Here is a 23,349-nt window from a genome sequence, read left to right on the forward strand (position 1 = left end):
TTTGGAATGGGACTCTTGGTTTCATGAGTTGCTCTCAGGAACAATTTCAGTGCAAGACATAGTGGTGGCAACACCACGTTCACATGCGGGCACACAGGTGTGCCCCCCACAGGCCACTCCGAAGATTGACTCGTGATAGGAATTGCCCAGGGCTATGGTAGAGCACCGACTGACCACTGCCCTCTGCACCACAGTGACCATCGTGACTGTGCAGTGACACTGACTTCTCACAGAGCCCTTTGGCTTACAGAGCTCTCACCCGCACTGCTGCTCCCACCCCTTGGTGCCAATCATCTCTCCCTTCATATTAACTGTACTGGTGCTTTTATAAATCACTAGGCCTGTAGCATGTTGACCTGCCATTCAGATCTAGCCCAGATTGTCCTACGAACGCCTTTTCATGAGCCTGTCCTCCTCCCACAAGACAGGCAGCCCTTACAGCACTGGTCTGGGAGTCAGGAAATCAGGCCCAGTGCCAGCTCTGGCTCTTGCTTTTTGTGATTTGACAGATTTAAACCCCCGGAGCCTCAGCACCCTCTTCTGCAAAATTAGAGGGTTGGACTAGATGATGTCTCCCTGTGATTTGCCCCCAAGACCTAACACCCCATGCTCCATGGGTTCCCCAAGGTCAACAGGGGCCCCGAGGCCACTGGTCAGTCTCTGTCCTAGTACCCTGGAGCTGGTGGTCTCTTGTATGACCTCAGTGGGTTTAGAAAAACTGTCATGTACTAACAAGGCACAGGGAATTTTCCTCCCTGTAAACTCCATTTAATTCAGCCTCCTCTGCAGGTCAGCAAAGTACCAGGCCCTGTCAGGAGTGAAAAAGAAGCACGAAGCAAAGGCTTGCACTTGAGTCAGAATCTTGTTAGAGAGTCAAAAATGTGCTCGTAACAGCAGCGGAGAACAGGTTTAAGGCAGCAGGCAGACAGCCCCTGCGGCAGAGTGGGCTAACCTGGGCACGTACAGTGAAGGGAATTTAAAGCTGGGGGAAATGGATGTGGGAATGTGTATTAGTTTGATAATCTACTGTGACAAAGTAGCACAACCTGGGTGGCTTAGAAAGTATCTCACCGTTCTGGAGGCTGGAAGTCCAAAATCAAGGTAACGGCAGGGCTAGTTCCGTCTGAGGCTGTGAGAGAGCTCTGCTCCAGGCCTGCCTCCTTGGCTGTCTTCTCCCTTTGTCTCTTCACAGGACGTTCTTCCTTGGAAGGTGTTTCAGTGTCCAAATTTCCCTCTTGATATGGACAGTCATATTGGATTGACCCATGCTGCTCTAACATGATCTCATCTTAACTGATTATATCTGCAATGATACTGTTTCCAAATAAGATTCTGAGGGACTGGGGGTTAGAACTTCAACATAATTTGGGGGAGAGGGGTATACAACTTAACTGTTAACAGAGGATTCAGCTGGGTGAACTCTATGAAGGAAAGAATTTTAAATGTGACTAGTAGATGGTGGTGGTGGGGGGGGTAAAAACAATGGAAACAACGGTAGAGGGGCACAGAGGGAGGGGTAAGTGTGGAGTGGTAACAAGAACTTCTGGGCCAGAAGGAGAGAAGGAGCAGCGAGGGACGGAGGAGAACAGGAGGGACGGGGATAGCAGGAGGTCCTGGGCCCTGCATGTCAAGGCATGGCCTTTGGACTAAAGTGGCAAAGTTTAGAGCCATGAATATGGTGGCTATGTGCAGGGTGACCTGGATAAAGAAATTTCCAGGTGTCAGGCAGACTCTCTTTTGTACAAAATCTAGTCTGAGCTGAGGAAAAGAGCTAACTAAGATGGTGAATGTGGCAAAGAACAAATGCTAAATTGTGGGAAATTGCGGTAGAAGTATCATCAAAACTTATGGAACAAAAGGAAGCCAGCAAAGATACCTCAAAGCCTGTGGATCTGTGGAAAATGGTAACATTAGGATGCAGGGCTGATGGGGATGGTTTTAGAATGTTGATTTTGAGATGGTGATGACACATCTACTTAATGCATTCGTGTGTGCCAGGCTCCAGGGAACCAGCAATGAATGAGAGATGATCCTGCCCTAAAGAGCTCACAGTCCAGTGGGGAAAGACAGACAGAACTCAGACAACAATGTTCAGTATGACAGGTGCTAAGCAGTGGGGAGCATGAAAGACGAGACCTAGTCCAGGCTAGCGGGAGACTTCCCGATGCAGGTGTTGTTTTCGGAGTCCAGAAACACTAATTAGTGGGAAGGAGGAAGGGGTGGCCATTCCAGGCAGAGAACGTGGCTTGGGCAAAGCAGGGAGATGAGAAAGTCATCCAAGTAGCTACCTTCTGAGAACTGCAAGCATTTCCTAGGCTGGGATCCCAGAGCTCCTGGTGGTGTGGGGGGAGTCAGGGCACAAAGTGGAAATGTAGGTAGGACCCCATCCTGGGGGATGCTACTTTCTGAGTGGGACGTCCTATGGGCCTGGAAGGGTAGGTGGTAGGGTGGGGGTGGGAATGAGGCATTAGGCTACAGCTTTGATTTAGGAATCTTTGTGTGGAGACAGCAGGGAAGAAAAAAAATAAGAATGAAGGCTCTTCCGAGAGCAGGAACATGAAGAGAGAAATGGGAGGGTGAAGAATGGGACTTAGTGCATGCCTACAGTTGGGGGTCAGAGAAGGAAAAGGAGTCAGTAGAAGACACAGAGAGAAGAACTAGCAAGACAACTAGGGAACAAAGAGTACCAAGTCGAGGCAACTAAGGGATAGAGGAGTCCAAAAGTGACCATGCCATCCAAGAGGCAGAAACCGGTGAAAAGAAGCCAAAGCATGTGGTAGGAAATGATTCTCTTGTGGTTTGGGTCTCAGCTTTTCCTTCTCTGACCTGTCCTCATTTTGTCCATGTCCTAGGACTGGATGCGGTACTCTAGCATCATTATTCTAACAGGAGAGAACGAAAAGATACAATTCTTAGAAAATGATTAATCCTCAGAGGAAACCCTGAAAAAGGCACTTATACCAATTTTAGACACATTCTGGTATTGACTCATATTGCATTGCCATAGCAACTGCTCTTCCATAACCACATAAACAGGAGCTTTACAGTAGTGGAATAACTGAAATGTACAGCCTGAGAATTGATAACTTTCCCCAGAGGGGTTACCTGGTAGGCGAGGCCAAGAATTTCAAGGTAAGAGGCTCTTGGTGAGTTCTGTTTATACAGCATAAACCCTGTACTTTCTCTGGTGGCCTTCTATTGTGGAAGAAGCCATGTTAAGCCCTTGGAGAAGCCATGTTAAGCCATATATATATACATGTATATATATTTATTTATTTACACACACACATAGTTGACAGTAAGCTTAATGTGAATCAATAGTGTAAAATACTTCTCAAAAAAGATGATGTGATATTAAGAAACTTTTTGGTACGAAATAAAAACAAGTGTAAAATTTTTGAAAAACTGAAAGATGAAATTTAAAGCTATCCATAATCCTATCTCTCAGTGATACCCACTACTAGTGTATTCGTGTATAAATACAAATATATATATATATATATATATATATATATATATATATATATATATATATATATATATCTCAGGCTATTTGCATGCTGTTTTCTTCACCCTACCAATATGTTTCAGTTATCTATTGCTGCATTAAAACAACTTCAAAACTTGTTGGGCTAACACAGCCATTTTGTTTTTTCCCCATGATTCTGTAGCTCAGGAATCTGGACAGAGCAGAGCAGAAATGGCTAGTCCTTGCTGCACAATGTTTGGGGCTTCAGGTGGGGTGCCTCATATCATCCAGCATGGCTTATTCACTCACATGCTGGTGCTTCAGTGGTCCTCAGTGGCTCCACACGGCCTCTTTCTGCAAGCACTTTTCTCATCTCCCGGTACCTCTCTATGTTGGCCTCTTTCCAGCAGGGTAGCCTTGACTTCTTACATGTGGCTTGGGGCTCCAAGAGCATAAAAGCAGCAGCTTCCAGGCCTTTAGACACCTGGGCTCAGAGGAACTGCAATGGAATTCTCTCCACATTGCATAAGACAAAGCAGTCCCAGGCCTGGCCCAGATTCAGTGGGATGGAGGAATGGACTCCACATCTCATGGGAACGGACTCACACAGGGCGGGGGAAGATTGAGGACAGCCATCTTTGGACCCTGCCTCGCATACCATATATCGTGTGTTGCCAGATCATTCAGTAATATTCAGAAGCATGGTTTTTAGTGGTTGCAGAGATTTCTTTAAAATACATATACATTATTTTGTTTAACCAAACCACTGATCTTAGGATGTGTTAATAGATTCATAGTGTCTAGTAACGCAAGCTGATATCTCCTACCTTGATCAGCCCTCTCTAGCGAACTGAATTTATGTGGGCACCACGGTTTGCCACGGATATGGACAAACCAGAACTTGTTTGAGAAGGGCCACCAGCATGCGGAGGGGCCTCACAGCCTAAAGTGGCTGAAAATACAATTCATATTTACTGGAGAAGGGAAGACTCAGGAAAAGATGAGGGAAAACTAGTTGTATTAAAATAGCTATAGTGCTATTGTGGGGAAGATGTGTGTTAAGCTAATTTTGAATGGCTTCAAGAAGTAGCCCTAGGACTAATGAGAGGAAATCATTGGAAGAAAGACTTTAAAGTAAGAAATACTAATACGGTACATTGATTCCTAATTGTCAAACCTGCCCAAAGTGAAACAGAATTGACTTAAAAGCAACTGAGTTACCTTTCCCTAGAACTCACTGCTGGGCAGATTTGTCTGAGACACTGTATGGGAGATTAGAGCATCAGATGTCCAGTTGACTAAATGACCTTCATTAGCCCTTCCAATACTTAGGTTCTATGTTTAAACAGGTTTCTTTTCAATCTCAGGGGGCATGAGGGTGTGGAAATTGCTCCTACTGACCCTCCCCTTAACAGTTTCAAACAGATATAATTAGCTTATTGTCCTTCTAATCCTGATATTTTGGGGGAGGTTTTTTTTCATGATTTATCAAAAACAAAAACTATCAGTTTATTTAGAAAAGAAAAAAATGATAAAGCATCAATTTTGGCTTTTAATTCTCTAAGAAATAAACCAGACTTTTCCTACACCAGCTAACGGTTGCCTTGATTTTGTAGACTTTTTAAAGCTGGGAGATTAGCTATCACCTCATGCAAATCCTATCCATTTTACAAATGAGAACATGAGTCCAGAAGAGCTCAGTGACTTGCCCAAGGTGACACAGGAGGTCAGTGGCAGAAGAAGAATTGGAAGCAAAGTTCTCGAGTCCAGATTAGATTCAATTGCCTTCAGTTCAGTTGCAACAAATTAAACAAAAAGTACTGATTGGAGCTCAACCCTCAACCATGCATTTTATATATATATAAAACACACACACACATATATACACACATATACATATACACATATATATATATATACACATATATATATATATACACACACACACATATATATATAGAGAGAGAGAGAGCAAAATTTTAAATACATTTAAAGAAAATGTATCAGTAAATTGTGTTATTCAGAAGTATATTTCATTAGAATCAGATTAAGGCAAAGTTTCTCACTTTAAGATGTATGTAATTTGCAGCTCACAATTCAAACCTGTCAGTGTCAGTATGGGAGTCATATAAAATGTTTAAGGGCTGATTTGTAGAACAATGTTAGGCTCTAAGTAAGCTTCCTTGAAACTTTGCTGTTTATATTGGCCACTAGGGTGAGAGTTAATCAAATGTTCATGGAGTCCTGGGCCCATAAAGAGTCACGTCGTCCACTTGCTTCCATCTTGGAAGGGATAACCACAGTTCTTTCTCTCCCAATTCTCTTACAGCACAAGTGGCTTTCTTTTCATTAGCAATGACTGGGACTCTGCCCACAAGCACTCACAGAATCTATGGGTACGGAGAGGCTTCTGGGCACAGTGGCTCTCAAATTTGAATGTGCAGATGATCTCCTAGAGATCTTGTTAAAGTGCAGATTCTGAACAAGTAGGTATGGGGTAGTTTTGAGACTCTGTTTCTAACAAGTTCCCAGATGCTGCTAATGCTGCTTATCCAGGGACCACAGTTTTAGTTGCAAGAAAGTCTGAGTTGTGTGATCTATCTTCAACCTTCACTTGGAAATATGACTGATGAGGCCACATTATTTGGAGAAAAAGTGGGAAATTTTGCTAGCAACACAAATTTTACTTGCACAAATAAGCCGTACCAGTCATTACGATCATTTGTGATGAATCAGAAAATCTTATTATCCTAAAGAGGGTTTTCTTATATCAGCCCAAATTCCCTCCGCTTCCATGGAAAGTCTTTTTCTCTTATTCTATGAAGGTCTGACCATTCAGTTGGTGAACTTGTTGCCACGATGTTGCTAACCTTTTTTGATATCAGAGGGATTATTTATTATGAATTTGTACCAACTGGACAAACAGTTACCAGGTTTACTATTTAGAAGTGCTGAAAAGGCTGCGTGACAAAGTTAGACGATCTGAACTTTTCGCCAACAATTCATGGCTCTTGCATCACGACAATGCACCAGCTCACAGGGCACTGTCTAGGAGGGAGTTTTTAGCCAGTAAACAAATAACTATTGGCACACCCTCCCTACTCACCTGACCTGGCCCCCAATGACTTCTTTCTTTACCCGAAGATAAAGGAAATATTGAAAGGAAGACAGCTTGATGACATTCAGGACATCAAGGGTAATATGGCAGCAGCTCTGATGGCCATTCCAGAAAAAATGTTCCAAAATTGCTTTGCAGGGTGGACTAGGCACTGGTGTCGGTGCATAGCTTCCCAAGGGGAGCTTCTCAAAGGTGATCTTAGTGATATTCAGCAATGAGGTATTAGCACTTTTTATAGGATGAGTTCACAAACTTAGTTGTCAGACCTCTCATGTACTTCTGTGGCAGAGCTATCACGCCCAGAAGTTCCCCCAAGTTGTTAACTTTGTGGACTTCAGTGGTCCTCAGCCTTGGCGACACATTGGAAATACTTGGGAAGCTTTGAATTCTTCCAATGCCCTGCCCTCCCCACCTCCACCCCTTTCCCCCACCCACTCCCGCGCGCGCACACACACACACACACACACACACACACACACACAGCACCCTTGGACCATTTAATCATAATCCTTAGGCATCAGAGCCAGGTAGCAGTACTATTTAAATCTCCCCAGGTGATTCCAACACACAGCCATGGTCAACAACCATTGGTCTACCTTGTCTCTCTATGCCCATAGAAATATAAGACAAGCAAGACAAGCCTGATCCCTTTTTTAGCTCTCATTTATTTCATCAGTCTTTATTGCACATTGATTTTATGCCAGACAATGGATGATATGCTGGGGATAAACTGAACAGGAAAAGAATTGTAACTGGCAGAATGTGTCAATGCTTATGAAATTGGAACTTCTGACACATGCTCCCCACATTCCGCTCTGGGGCCTGATTCCTCCTGGCTGAAAAGGTGGGCCTTTTGATGCAGTGCCCCTGATCCTGGCTTCTAAATTCTGACATTATCCTCCATCTTTCCAAGACCCTTGGAAAATTCTTGCTTTTGTGCATCTCACTGTGTTCTTGGTTTCCTGGAGTACTTAGGAAACTTGCACAGCGTAGCCTTCATCAGAAAAAAGAAAAATCTAGGTTTTTTGTTTGTTTGGGTTTTTTCCTCATATACCAACTTTTCTTCCCTCTCTGTGTTTTTCCTTCTATGGGTTAAGAGTCATTTAGGCTCTTCTCAATCTGTAGAATATCTTCCTCTACCCTCATGCTCATGTTTGTTTGCTTATTTGTTTGTTTGTTTTTTTCTGTGTTGTGAGCCTTCCTAGTCAGCCCCAGTTATACAGGAATGTTGCTTAAGGCCCACTTATCACAAGTGAGGTCCGTGGACCTGCATAATTGACGTCACCAAGGATCTGATTTGAAATGCAGAATCTCAGGCCCTGACCCAGACCTACTGAATCAGAATCTGCATTTAAACCTGATCCCCAGGCAATTCATAGGCATGTTACAGTTTGAGGTGCTTTTAGGAAACTTTGAGGAGAGTTATCATGCATCTTAGAATTTCACTCTCACCTATTGGTTTTCAGATTCACTTTTGAAAATGTTGATTTATAGTTATTTCAAGTTTAATGGTCTGACTAGGGCTCAAATACTCAGTGTTCTTAACTAGAAGATGGTCCATAAACTTTGGGTTCTAGTTCGGACAGCATAGCTCATGTTCTGATATAAACACTGAGGCTCTGATTTGACTATTTGTTCAGACGGAGGGCATTTCGTCCCACACAAATATGGCAGCAAAGGTGCCTGTGAGTAGGGCGAAATTTTCTCCTTAAAAGAGGTTTGAATTTGCTCAAACACTAGGAACAAGTGCTCGGTTAAGCTCTCAGAATTCTTGGCACATAAAGCACAAAGAGACAATTTTAGATTGAAACTTCCTTGGGTAGTTGTTACCACTGTTGACCTTGGTCACAGAGAAGAGCCTTCGAAACACTTGATTTGGGGTAAAACTGCACACTGATGGTGCTGCCAGTGTGGGCTCATGCGGAATGTTTCACTACCTTTCAAGCAACTGAATAAGTTGACCTATTGGGTGGAGTTCTTTAGGAGTTGTCCAGTTAAACAATGGAGAATGTCTGCCAAGCACAGTGATTATTACATTTAGCAGGGTTATGCACTTTTTTTCCTTTTGCAATAATTATCCAATATGTTCAGAGGCTTAAGACAGTCTTCATGTCTAACAATAAAATCCCATCATAGAACATCAGTTCTCAACATTGACTATATATTTTGAACCCCCAGGATGCTTTCAAATATACTGATTCCTGGGTTCCCCAAGAGATGCTGACTTAATTGGTTTGGGTGGCTGAGCCCTGGGTTTTTCAATGTGTTAGAGGGCTCCTCGGGTGATTCTAATGTACAGCCAGGTTTGAGAGCCCCTGTCATAGAGGAAGGCCCTTGTCTTCTGATTCATCGGTGTTTGTATATCCAATGCGTCTACTTGCTGTGTCACAATTTTAGATTGTTAATAATCAGTCACCCACTTACTAGCTGTGTGCCTTTGAGTCATTTAAATTGTATAAACCTCAGTTTCCTCTTCTCTAAAATAAGGATAATTATTACAGTAGAGGGTTGTTGTGGAGATTTAACTAAAGTATATAGGGTGGTTAGCATAGTGCCTAGCATATCGTAAGCACTCAATAAAATAGGGGTTATTTCAAAGAATGATGGACGCAGCCCTGCTTCGAATGTTTAGAAATGGAGAAATGGACCTCCTCTGAGTCTGGTGGTAGTGTTACGATACAGGCTTTGACATGGAGTTCTCTACTGAGCTTGTGCTATTGGGCCCACAGATGGGGCCTGAAGTAAGATCAGGAAATCCTCTGAAGAAGCCCTTCATTGTTCTTAACCGCCATAAGACAAAACAGAGTGGAGCAGTACCTACTTTACTCCTCAGGGGAAAAGAAACCCAGCCCAGAAGTCTGTTGAGAAGAAAACTACTATGATAAAGTATCAAAGGACATCCAAGGAGAAAGTAATGGGTGTCATATTTGAGAATTAGATTGTTTCCTGTTTTTAAAAGGGAAAAACGTTGCTGATAGGAGCTCATAAAAACCCATAAAACAAATTGAAGTAAATGTGCAGTGAGGAACAGTCCTCCTGGAAATCTAGGAGCCAGCAATCTCTTGCATTGTTTCTCTATTTAATTTTAAGCTAGTAATCAGAAATTTTAAAATAAATGTCTTTTCTATTTCTTCTTTCTAAAACCTGTTTACTTGAATGTGAACATATGTTGAATATAAGTGTGTATGATGTGTATATATGTAAACATACATACATGTATATATGGGGTTGTGTGTAGCTATAATCTTTATGTACATAGAGAGATATATAGTTATATATCTCATACATTTAAATTTAAATAGGATTAGATCAATAGCACATAGAACCAAAGGATTTCTGCTAGGATGAACTGTAGAATCGCCAAAATGTGACATCAAAAGCATATAAATTCAAGTGAAATCACTCCTCTGCTTCTCATTCAAAATGCTAGCTCTATATTACTCTTGCAGAAGCCACACTAGAGAGACCCATGCTCCCAAATTTGCATTTTTCCCTCCAATTTGGTCACTCTGGCTGAGCCAAAAATCTCTCATTAGAGTAAATTCTAAAATATATAGGGGTTTCCCTAATTAATTAAGCTGCTCATGTACTAATTTGAATATAATTATGTATGATGTTAACTGAGCTTTGGCCTAATTCTAAACTCTCTTCCATTCTGTTTCCAAAGTGGTCTTTAAAAACATAGATCTTGTTATGTTACTCCACTACTCAAAAACTTTTTAGAATTTCAAATCAATGTCCTTAACTTGTCATTCAAGACCTACACAAATCTGGCCCCAAGCTACTCTCTGGTTTTAACTTTTCTTAAATGCTCTGTGGTGCCTGTTTCCACATTTTTGTTCACCCTGTCCCTTCTAAGAATACCCTCTCCACTTCATGTCTGCTTTTACCCTCTCTTTACACCCCAGCTAAAATAATACCTCCTTCATAGGGCATCCCCAGTCTGTACCCCAACACCGCTGTCATCCTAGTTTTACTTCTTCCCCACTCTGTCCTTCCTAGAGCTTCATAGCATTGCTACAGCATTAATTACATTTTTCTTTGTGTTAGCAAATGTTTAGGAAGTAAATAGGGAATAGTGCTTAATGGAAAGTAATATAAACTTTTGAGCCAGACTAGACCTGAGTTAAAACCCTGACTCTTAGGCAAGTCACTGAATTTTTCGGAATTTCAGCTTCTTCATCTGTGAACTGAAGAACATATTACCAAATCTGCATAGATTGGTAGGGAGAGTATATGAGAATGTGCAGTGAAGGTCTTCAATAAGGGGAAGCTATTATTACCACAGTGATTCAGATCATCTCCAGACTACTTCATCAAGAGTACCTTACAGCATCTTATATCCTCAGTGTTTTTTGAAATGAATGGAAGCAGCCCAAATTGATGGCATCTGCTGCTTGGATCTCACTGAGCTATTAGTTTTTCAACATCTGTTTTGAATTTCAGAAAGAAATGTCCATTTTTAGGCAACAGTAGCATTTTCCTATGGCATTTCAATATGTCTCAATCTTGAAATAATTATAACTTGTCCTTGATTGTATCCAACTCAGCAAAGCCATGGAAAACAGCCCAGCCCATGAGCACATCTACTTGACGTAGGCCTAAGAGAGCATACCCTTCTGTACAAAGAGCCTGAACACCAAGAAACACTGCGTCAGCTTTTAATTACATTGCTCTTTGCTCAGATGTCTAAATAGTTACAATAAGGGGGCTTGAAAAGCTCTTAACTATCCACAATAGTGCAAGACAGGAAGAGAACAGAAAGCCTAGTTTTCTCTGATGTCTGGAGAGTTAGTACTATACGTGATGCACTCAGGATGTGTTTCTAATGACAATTATTGACTCTTTTTTCTTGACTCCCAATTCCCTTATAAAACTCCTCCCAAAAAGAATCCACCATTTTCTCCCATAGTTTCTGAATTATTTCCTATGGAAAACAGAATTTTCTAAACGACCAGACTTCATGGGCCCTCTGAGTCTGTTTCAGCACCAAGGACAGAGTCTCACAGGGCTTAACGCCCACCAATCGTATTAAACAAAACTTTAAATGTTTTTAAATTTCCGCTCAAATGTTTTCCGTATGATATACAAAGACTCATTAACCAGTTGCAGTTATCAATGTAGAACTGAAGCAGGAGATAAGCAAGACAATTTAATAATTATAACGCTATTATGACAAGTGCTAGTATAGTTATGTACAAGTCACCTTAGAACCAGAGGAGGGAATGATTAACTGACTGGTAGAAAGGCTTTACAAAGGAGTTCCTATTCGGGCTGGGTATTGAGAATTGAGTGAAATTTGCAACACAGAAAAGAGACTCCATGAAAGAGTACAGAGTGCATTCAGGATTTCTGGTTTGATGTGGCTAAAAAGGGGGGCGGGGTGAATGGAAGATTAAGACAAGAGACAAGGAACAAGATAGGCCAGATCACTGTGTACTTATATACCAAGGTAAGGGGGCTAGGCTTTATCCTGGGAAACTGAGAGCCATTGAAGTGTTTTGAGCGGGGACATGATCTGATTAGGTTTGTGTTTTAGAAAGATAGTTCATACAGCAGGAGAGAGAATATACTGCAGAAAAAGAAATGAGAGGGCAGAGGCGTATATAAGCGTGACATTTCTCCCTACAGTCCCGGAGATGAGGGGCTGCTCCATCATAACCAAGGTCAGACAGGGAAAATTTACTTGGTCCATTTCCCATTAGCTGTGCACCAGTGTTTCACATGTGGATTATGTCTCTCCAGATTCTTCCAAGAAGATAAAGGACGTCTTGGCTGAATTTAATGAGAGTGGGAGCCTCAAACAATATGATTCACATGAGGTAAGAACATTTCCATTTCAAGCCTTAAAGAAAAACCATGTTCCAGGCTTTACCATAATTTGTTCCCCTCTTAGGAGTTTAGCTCACTTTGAAGAACTTCCTTCTCAACATATTTTCTCCTGTCTCAAGGGAGCCATTGGTGCTACCTGGAATTTTATGTTTCCCAAGGCCATTCACCTTCTCACTGTCCTAGAAGACTACATCATAGCTTCTTCTCTTTCCTCAAATCTCTCACTCCTTCTCCCCTACTCATTCTCAGTTAACCACTGTGTTTTCTACTTCACTGAGAAAAGAGAAACAATCAGAAGAGATCTTCCACAACATCCTTACCCACCGGTGTACTTTTGCTCCTGTAGCCAGGGATGAACTCTCCATGCTCTTAAGTCCAATCCCTCCACATGTGCACTCAATCCCATCCTCTTTTGGTCTATTGACAGGCATTGCTTCAGCAACACTTTTCTTTCTTTGTTTCTTTCATCTTTCATCTATATCTATCCATGTATCTATTGTCTATCTATTATCTATCTCTATCTCTGTTACATCAGCTGTCTCCTATATATTAGATTTTTCTCATCAACATATAAACATTTCTCCTACATAAACATTTCTCCTATATTAAAAAATGTTCTCCTGACTCCACTTCTCCCTCATTTCTCTTCTGTCCTTTATAGCAAAGCTGCACACAAGGTTTTTCTATACTCATTGCCTCCAATTTCTCTTCTTCCCACTTTCTTGAAAGCCCTGTCATTGGCATGTAGCTCCTACTCCTTCCCTGAAAGCACTAAGTCAACAGAGCCAAGGACCTCCATGTGGTTAAACTCAATAGCCATTTTGCTCAACAGCATTGAACATGGTTGCTCAAATCCTCCTCCGTTTTCTTCACTTGCCTTTCAGGGCGCTATACTCTCCTACTTTTCCTCTTACCCCTGTACTTGACATTTCTACTTAAAAATCCAATAAGCATCTCAAACTTAACATACACTGAACTGAGCTCCTTGATCTTCCCCTATAAAACCTGTTTTTCCAGCAGTCTTCCCCATTTCAGTAAACGACAATTCCATTTTTCAAGTTATTCAACCTAAAACTATGGAGTCATCGTTGACTTTTCTCTTTTTCTCACATCCCACATCCAATTCATCAGCAAACCCTGCCACTTCTACCTTTAAAATATATCCAAAATCCAGCCACATCTCACCACTTTCACTGCTACCACCCTGACCTGAGTCATCGCCATATTTTGCCCAAATTAAACTGGGCTCCCTATTTCTGCTCTTGATCTTTAAAGTCTATTCTTTGCACACGCCCTGAGCATCTGATGAAAATTAAGTGAGATCATGTGACTGCTCTGCTGGACAGTCTCTCATGGTTCCCCCACCCCCTACTCAGAATAAAAGTCAAGGTCATTACAATCTGCACCTGCCCCTACTCGCTGACCTCATTCCTTGCTGCTATTCTTCTCATTCTTTTCCAGACATATTCACCTCCTTGATGCTGTCAAACAAGCCAAGGTCACTCTTACCTCAGCACTTTCGCACTTGCTTTGCCTTTTCCTGGAATGTTCCTCCCCAGATACCCACATTGTTCACTCCCTCAGCTCCTCCAAGTGTCACCTGCTCAGTGAATATTGCCTTCTCTATATAAAATTTTCACTTCTTTTACTAGACCCTCCCTATCCCCCGTTCTGCCTTGTTTTCCTCCTTAGAACTTCTCACCATCTGTTACACTATGTAACTTACATATTTGTCTATCTCTCCTACTAGAATATTTTTTTTCATTGCTGTATCCCAAGGGCCCAGAAGAGTATCTGACACACAGCAGGCACTCAATAAATATTTGTTGAATAAACAAATGAATGCAAGACCTCCCCTACTTTCAAATTCAATTCATCTAACATTCCCTAAACATACAGGCACTATACTGGGCATTGTAGAAGATATAAAGATGAGGAAGCCCAGTTCCTGCCCTCTGGAACTTACTTCCTAATGACAGGGTCAAGTTTAAGAACCACGACCCTGGACTCACATGGTTTTAGATTAGACCCCTACCTCTGCTGCCAGTCAGCAATGTGGCCTTGAATAGTATTTCACATCTCTGAGCCTCAATTTTTCATCTGTGACCTGAAGACAACAATAATAACAACAAAAAGATCTTGCAGTTATAAGATGAACAGATTAAATGACAAAATTTTTGCAAAATGTCTAATACTTCACAAGACATTTAAAAAATGGTGCCTATTATCATTTCCCTTCTCTCCCAGTTCCCCAGGAGATTTCAACTCAACTCCCTCTTCCTTGCTCCTGGATCCTTTTATGAGGGCTAATTGTAGAAAAGTGACTGATTAGCAGGACTAACCTGAGGAGAAGCTAGCCACTTATTTATTCATAGTGTCATCCTTTCAACAAACCTGACTCAACTCCTTTTGTGCTGGGCACTGGGAATGAATCAACAGAGCCCATGCCTTGAGGTACATTTGGGAGGAGCTTTTCATACAATGCACCAATCACCCAGAGAAGGAAGCTGGAGGAAGGCTTCCAGAAAAGAAGAAAGATTGAGAATACACCGTTTCAAAGAACATTGCTGAGGAGAAGCCATGTGGAGAAGATGGCAGAGCCAACAAAGAGCTCCCTGACCGCCCCCCATACCCCCTACTCCAGCTCCTAAAACACAGGAACAAAGACTGGCAGAGGCTGCTAATCAGCCTGTCCTCCTTGAGTCTGACAAGTGGGAGGGGAACAATTTGGTCAGGCCACCCAGGGTGTGAAGGCCACAGGAGCTTTCAGAAGCAGGGAGCAGCTTGCCTGTTATGAGCACACTGCTGGCCCCCACTCTTTATGCCTAGCACTGCTGTGTCCCAGGGGAGCTCTGTCACTCTGATTTCATTCTCTGTTACAGTGTGGCTGGCTTCTAGTAGGTGTAAGATCCCTGCATGGGGTTGGGGAAACAACTAGGGTTTAATTTCTCTCCAGCTTGATGGCTTACTGCTGCTAAAATGTCTCAATGAGAAACAGGCTGGCCGTGGGAAAATGGCAGGTTGCTTGCAAAGCAAGGCAAGGAATAAAAGTTTGCAGACTGGCAGGGCTGCATCTGGCCATGACAAGAATGCCCTTGCCCATCAGCACCGTGTGACTCTGAAGGGTGGAATGCTGCTGCAGACAGACAGGAAGTGGACAAGAACAACAGAACCGAGGGAACAGGGTGGCTGGGTGGCACTCTGACTTTAGACACGCCTAAGCACAAATCCTAGCACTGCCACTTGCTTTATGACTTTATGAGCAAGATATTTATGTTCTCGGAAATTTTTTTCACCCACAAAATGCCAGTAACAGTCCCACCGTCAACTGTTGTTTTGATTGGGCTTGACCCAAAGGAACCGCTGAGCCAAAGCCAGCCCCCACTGTTGTTTTGAGATTTGAGAGAGATCAAGTATGTAAAATGCCTGATGCATGGTAAACTCTCCATCTAGCTCTCGTCCCTTCTTGAACTATGTAAGAATGAACACACTTTTTACAGAGGTTGCAGCAATAGCAATTGCCCAGCTAGTTCTTGAATAAAAGTTGCAGTCTTGGTGGAGGGGGTATGGGGTGGGGGCGAGCCTGAACAATAGCAGTGGCTAATGATGTCACTCCAGGGCTCAGAGAATTGCCCATGTGCCTCGTAGTGGTTGGTTATCTGGTTTGGACCTAGCACACAGCCACTCCCTACACATCACACATTTACTAAGCAGCTTCTCGGAGCCTAGCCTGCGCTCATAAAGAATCTCTCCCATAACCCAGATATCACTTTGAAAGTATAACGCAGTCACATTTCTTGGCCTCCTGAAATTAGGCCATTCAGAGGGAGAGGCAGGGAACAGGATGTCAACCCTGGGACCTGGGACAGATACAATAGCAAGAGCACTGGATTAGGAGTCAGAAGATCTGGCGGCTTGTTTTTCTCTGACACTAGCTGGCAGGGGCAAATCCCTGAACTTCTCGAACCTCAGTGAGGAGATCTAATCCCCACTGAGCGTTTCTGATGTGAATGCTGTGTTCCTGGGCTTATTCTATGCCATCTTGTTTCCCAAAATAGGGACGTAAATGGTCAGACATGTGTTCAATCATTATTTTCTAAGTTCTCAAAACACTTTATCAGTTCTTTTCCTATGGTACTCACCACTGTTGACCCTATTGAGAATTATATATATATAACAGGCATTGAAGTGATGTATATGTGTGTGCATGTATGTGTGTGTGTCACTGAGTCCCTTGAAGGCATTGACCCTTGCTTAATTCATTGGTCTATTCAGTGGTGCCCAGCATTATGCTTCTGCTTAGAATACTCAGTACATATATGTTGACTGAGCAAACCACAGAATAACTGATGACTGCCAACTGTACCATTTAATAACTCAACACCCATTAAAATACCTACCAGGAAACACTGTGATAGATAGTGTGGGAGTACAAAGATGAAATGAGGCATTTCTCTATCTTCTGGGAGCTCTAAATCTAGTAACGGAACTAAGGTATATCACAGACAACTACGAGTGTGTGTATATGTGTGTGTGTGTGTGTGTGTGTGTGTGTGTATTTGTGTATTAATATATATATCAGATATGAGTGTCCCAAAACAAGAAATGAGGTGGAAAGTATAGCAATTCAGGCACAGGAGATCATACCAGACTTCCTGGAGGAGGTGGCATCTGGGTTGGACCTTAAAGGATAGCTACAATTTTAACAGGTAGAGAAGGAAGCAGTTCACATAAAGTGCATGGAGGGTTGGAACACAGGAGAAAAATGGAGATCATAGAGTGTGGAAGTACATACACGTACTAATAGGAGAAAAGACCAGAATGGTCTTAGCACTTGAAGTAACTACAAATCTAGGTTGGAATGGAATTATGGGAGGGCTATGAATCCCAAAGGACTCAGGGAGTGCACAGGATGATCCATTGTACTATGGAAATACTACATATTAGACCTCTACATTAATTACATTGATTTTTATATCATCTAATTTCTATTTTCTAATTTATTTTTGTGTATGTTTTATAATGTATAACAAAGGAGCACAGTAGTATACATATATAATTTATAAGTACAGACAAATGGGAATGCATACCCAAAAGTGTTCTGGAGGGGTACATGATTTTAAAAATGTGGAGACAACTGATCTCAACTCTACCAGGGGCAATTAGAAGCCATAGAATGTTTTGTGTAAGGAAGCAATCAGGTCAAAGTTGTGCTTTGGGAAGATCAACCTGGCAAGGAAGGATAAGATGGATGGGGAGGCCAGGAAGCCTTGGAGAGGTATTGCCGTGGTGCAGCTAGGATGCATGAAACGGAAGTCTGAAACCAGGATCATTGGGAACTTCAATAGCCCCCTTGTCAGACACATGGCAGATGTGCAATGGACACAAAGGACTCAAAGAGACTGAATATGACAGATATTGCCAAAGAACAGTGGACAGAAGGAAGGGACAGGAACTAGTCTCAGACTACTGGGAGTTCACAGCTGAACCTGGAATGTGGAGAGAATAACGGTGTCATTGACATTAACAGAGCTGCAGGGTCAGGAAGAGGAGCTGGTTTAGGATGGAAGCTAATAGAAGTTTAGAATTTGCGGTCTTCTAGTCCAGCACTCACGATTTGCTGAAAAAGAAGCTAAGGTTCAAAAAGGAGGAAAATACGGTAGAGCTGAGACCAGTCCTGAGATCTCTTGCATTGCACACTGACCTTGTTTGATGACCTTTCAGCTTTGGTTTCTTAAGAGCGTTATGTTAGGCTTTGTTTAACTGAACTTTCTTTTTATTACATCATTTAGTACAGTCTATTTTCCGGCAACATTTTATGCTGATAGTTTTCAATTTGATGCTAACCAAAAAAGATTAACAGGATATTTTGGAACTGAAAACTACATTGTAAAACAGTGCTTTTCAATTAAAATAGTGTAAAGGAAAAAACAGTGCAAAAAGAGCCTTTTAAAATAAATTAATGAGCGTACCATCAGCAAATGTTGAGTCAAATCAAAATAGAGAACAAAGAGAACCAAAATAGCACTACACCATGGACGAGAGAGTTTCAAGAAGAAAAGAGGATGGAAGACTGCAGAGAAGCCAAAGATGAGGAAGTCTACAAAGAAACAATTGAATCTGTGACCTTCAAGAGAGCAGGTTCAGAGGGGCTGGAATCCAAACTGAATGGGATTAAGGAAGTGAGGATCCTAATGCGGTCTGTTTGGAGAAATCTGAAGGGGCAGGGAAGGACAGGCCGGTAGCTTGAACATGCTCTCAGGCAGAGAGGCAGATGCTGGGAGATACCATCAGTCAGGGAGGATGCAACCAAGGGTAATAGCAGGTGGAAAAGATTTTGCTCTTGCATACTGGGGAAAAGGAGGAAGATGTATGAGGAAGGGGCATGCTGTACTGACAAGGCTGTGGAGACAGAGAGGGACAAAAGGAGTATGAAATACAAAGGCACAGAGACTCAGGGACAGAAAAGACAGAGAGATAGAGACAGAGAGATTGGTAGCTGTCACAAGAAATGTGAGTCCACCATTTGCTTAGCGATCCCTCAGACTAGTAAGAGCCTGTATTATCCTCTGTCTAGCCAAATCAATCTCCCTCCACTCTGCAAAGGAGGTGTATAGAACAGCCCCGCCTGAGGCTCACTAGAAAGTGCTTTGTGAGCTCCCAGTGGTGTCCGGAGGGCATCGCTTGTTTTCGGGGCCAAGACTCAGTGTCCCAAATCTGATGGTACACATGCAAGCTAGCTCCAGGTTCTGGAAAGACTCCCGGAGATTCCAGAAGAGACTAGAAGAGAGCTTCCAGAAGGGGTTAAATGCTATCAATATTTTAGAGGGAGAGCCAAGTAGGCCCCCAGCAAGGGATTTTATTCTCGTGGCTCTTATAGTCACAAAAGCCCGCACAGCATATCTTGGAGTAATGCTTCCTCAGATGATTCCCAGGAGCATCTGCCGATTTGATGAAGAATCTGGTGCCATCCAAGCACAAGCCAGTGATGACTCATTGCAAAGTGCTGTTGAGTGTTTGCTGAGTGCAGCAGCAGCCCTTTCTGGCATGGTCGCTCCCAGCCTGGGACCAGAAGCCAGGCAGTACTGGGAGAGATACAGCAGGGAGAGCTTCCAGTTTGGGGCATGTTTCTTGGTTCTACCTTCTGTCCTTGGCTTCCTGCTCTTCTCACAGTGCCTAAATCCTTCACAGGGACATGTTTTGAGAGCATCTGAGCCACACACACACACACATACACACACACACCCTCCCCTGTTATCTTGAGGTTTGTCCAGGGAAGGTCAGTTATGAAAGTAATGTCCTTTTCTCTTCCAGGTCTTTCCTATTTTCTGAGAGCTGAATACCCAGGAATCACATTGCTCACAGCACAAGGAGAAAGTTGACATAGCACAGAAGAGCTATTTCTTTCTATTGTGTTTTTAACTACATCCTTTTTCATCTTAACCAGCATTCTAAGGCCCTGACCTAGTCCTGCTCATTAGAGACATGGGCTTAGTTAGACTCAGGCACAGCCCGGCACTGCAGCCTCCTCTCCCCACGCTCACTCTCCATCACTCCCTTTTCGACCTAAATTTGGCTATGTCTTGTTACAAAAGCCTCAGGTTGTTCTGTGCTCCACCAAGCCCCAACATGCAGCCACCAATGTTTTCTTTACGTCCTCTCCATACCGCGCTTCCTGTGCCTGCCTTTCTCTGTCACCTCCTGGCCTTTTCATTTCTGCCCCTATTAACCACTGTACTTTCTTCTGTTTCCATTTCCATTTCTCTCACCTGCCAGCTCCCTGATTCCCATTCCTTTTCCTTCTCTCACTCCCCTTCATGTCTCTTCACTGACTTTCCCTCTTTGTTCCTTCTCAGCCCATTAGCTATGATGTCTTCAAGCTGTTCATGAGGACATACCTGGAGGTGGACCTTCCTCAGCCACTGAGCACAAACCTCTTCCTGGCCTTCAGCCAGAAGCCCAGACAGGAGACCCCAGAACACCCAAAAGAGGAGGTCGGCAACAGCGAGGCCAGTGCCCCAGGTACATAGACCACTATTCTCCAACATGGAAGCTGGGTTTTGCCACTCTGACCCACTTTGCACTCCCAGAGGGTTCCCTGAGCATAGCAACTTCCCGACGGGACCAGGGGACCAGGACTCCTTTCCTCAAGGGGTGTCTCAGGAAGTCCTGTCAGATGGATCTTTCGTAAGAGGAATAAAGAGGGGGCATAATTCCTGCCACTCGGGATCAGAGGAGAGGATGGGAGGAAGAGAGGTGCAGACAATGTGTGGCAGAGGGAAGGGAGCCTTCCTCAAAGGCTGTCGGGCCAGGGCTGGAGCGCATTCAGCTCCGGTGCCCAGGCTGGGAGTAGCCTGCAAGTGTCAGAGGAAAGATAAGGTGTTGTCACTGTATCCTGAAGCTTGAGCTCTAATGGGAGAGACACGGACAACCTCAATAAGCGAGCATGAACCTAGCTGCCACCCAGAGACACAGATATAACCTAAGTGATCCGGAAGGTCCCCTACCTGCCCCTCTGAGAAGCTGGAGGGCAGGGGCTGGCCTCTAAATCTAAATCTGCTCTTTGTTCCCCAGATTCTAACATACAGAACGTAGATAATGTTGCCAAAGCAGATGAGGCCTGTGCTCCCGATACGGGTAAGTCTTTGGAAAATAAATTTGGGGGAGAAGTGAAGAGGACCTCATCCTTGGGGAGGGGAAAAACCTAAGCAGCAGTTTTGTCTCCATCTAATTGTATGCCGTTAAGCAGATTCTCTCTGCCTCCATCTCTGGGGCCCCTTCCATACAAATAGGCCAGGGATTCTAAGGCTGGGTGACAATTCTTGGGATAAGGTACACGTGATGGGAGGACGGTAGGGCAGGAAGGTAAGAGTGTGCTCTGGGTGACTTCCAACAATAGGCACAATTTGGGTAAGACGGGAGGCGGAGCCCAGGGAAGCTGGTTACTGTTGTTTTGGAGCTCTATTGGCAGGCACCTCCTTCATTCCGTATTTCATGTAGCTTTCACAACCACACCACTTTTCACGTTGAGGAAATGAGGCTTTCAGAGTTTATAAAGCACTGTGTGACCGATGGAGTTGGCGATTCAATCCAGAATTGTCTAACCTCAAAGCTCCCGCTCTTCCCTACAGTATGTCTGCGACTCTGCTACCCCCTCTGTAACATGAGATAATAATGTGTAACGTGGAGAGGGAGTTGTATGTGCAGAATGCTTACAACAGTGCCTGGAACACAGTAAATGTTCAACAAATCTTAGAAATTATTATTCAGGCCACTCTCTAGAAGTACACTTTATTCTTAACTCATCGTGGTGTACCAAGGTCACTCTCAGCCTGCATCTTCAGTCTCCAAGGGTATCGACTAAGCATCCTATTCCCGTAGCTGGGCTCTCAGGGACTCTCTCACTCCCAGGTTGCTCTTGGAGCTTCAAATACCAAGAGGCAGAGAGTCAGACCTAATTTCCTATACATTATTGTCTGTAGAAGATTGATTCGCACTGGTGAATTCCACCTCTTGGAGTGTGCCTAGGGGATAAAGAATGCATTTTTATTGTAATGCATATATTGTATTGCATATATTTTATTGTAATGTGTATATATATATATATATATATATATATATATATATATATATATTACAGAATAGGTAGGAGATACTACAACTGAATGAGATCTAATTGTAACAGGGAACTTGAATGAGAGAATTTCTTCCAGTGGATACTAGATGTAGTTCTAATCTTATTTCCAGTCACAGCAAAAGGGGCAACTAGAAGGATTATTGAGTTTTCAGTGTTTAAGTGAAAGACTGCTGAGATTAAAAAAAAATTCACTATAGATGGAAAGCAGAACGTGGTTGGGAATGGAGAGTTGCCTCTGAACCATAAGCTCAGCAAATTCCAGTCTGCTCATGGAGTTCCAGAAAGCAAGGATTAAGAGCATTGGTGCCTTTCTGAGGCTTTCCGGGACAGCAGCAGGGCAAGACTCTACCAAGTATGGGCTCACCCGCCACCTGCCAGCATCCCATCCAGCCATGCTAGGTCCATGCCTCTTGGGTAAATGGACTTTCATCAAAATAAGTCTTAAATCTTATGTGGACTAGAGGAGGCAAATAATTCTCCTGATAGAAAAGACAGTGAAACTGAAAGCGTTGAGATTCTAAACTCTCAGGGAGAAAATCAATCATGAAAAGAGTTTGGCCCCAAATTCTTTACCCAAAGGCTGTCTTAGTCCAAGTAACTGGTACTTCGAGAGGAACCTGAGAGAAGTTATACTTCATTCCCTGAGCTTCCTAATTGTCAGACTATGGTTTGTCTTATGGCCAAAGTCTCTGAGGTACCAAGGAAAGACTTACTGGGGATGTTCTCATTTTGTGATATTTGAAAAAAGATAATGGAAGTTATCTTTTGACCACCATGTTTATTGGCCATCCCTATATCATTCTGGGTGTGAGAGCAACTTCCAGAGATTTCTTCCTGGAGAAATGAATTGTGATGCACCATTTTGCTTGTTTATGGGGAATATCAGTTTCCTGTGGTCAAATCATGAAAGGGCAAATTATCTAGCTGCTGGCCCAAGAGGCATATAGCATTTTTTTAATCTTCTTCTGTGATTCAAGATTTAAAGTAGAAAATCCTTTTCCTGTTAGGCCACCTTTCACAGATGTCTTAATCAGATGTTCCTGTTCACCAGAAACAAGAACATAGGGCCAGGCAGACACCACAGAGAGGGGCCTATCCTAACAAGGAAGAGCCAAGTACTAGACTCGCTGAAGATCAGGCCATCTGTTGAAAATTCCACCCTTTTCCTGTTGTCCAAGCAGAAGCCAGAGGAAAAAACTAAATTCTCACTTGAAATGGCCTATTAGTGTTTTCTGTAAGTTTCACCCTCTTACTCAATATTCAGAGATAATGTTTGGTGGGCATAGATATAAA

General features: G+C 43.0%; 1 protein-coding gene across 3 annotated transcripts in view; it reads left to right on the forward strand.

Moving 5' to 3' along the window:
* DGKG (diacylglycerol kinase gamma) overlaps positions 1–23,349 on the forward strand; it is a 195,608-nt gene that overhangs the window by 36,460 nt on the left and 135,799 nt on the right. For all 3 annotated transcript variants that reach the window (XM_081063127.1, XM_081063126.1, XM_081063128.1), the window contains exons 3-5: positions 12,333–12,409; positions 20,276–20,441; positions 20,994–21,056. In XM_081063127.1, coding sequence (XP_080919253.1) covers positions 12,333–12,409; positions 20,276–20,441; positions 20,994–21,056 — 306 coding nt within the window. The remainder of the gene's footprint in view (positions 1–12,332; positions 12,410–20,275; positions 20,442–20,993; positions 21,057–23,349) is intronic.

This window comes from Rhinolophus hipposideros, assembly GCF_964194185.1.
Source record: "Rhinolophus hipposideros genome assembly, chromosome: 2".
NCBI lineage: Eukaryota > Metazoa > Chordata > Mammalia > Chiroptera > Rhinolophidae > Rhinolophus > Rhinolophus hipposideros.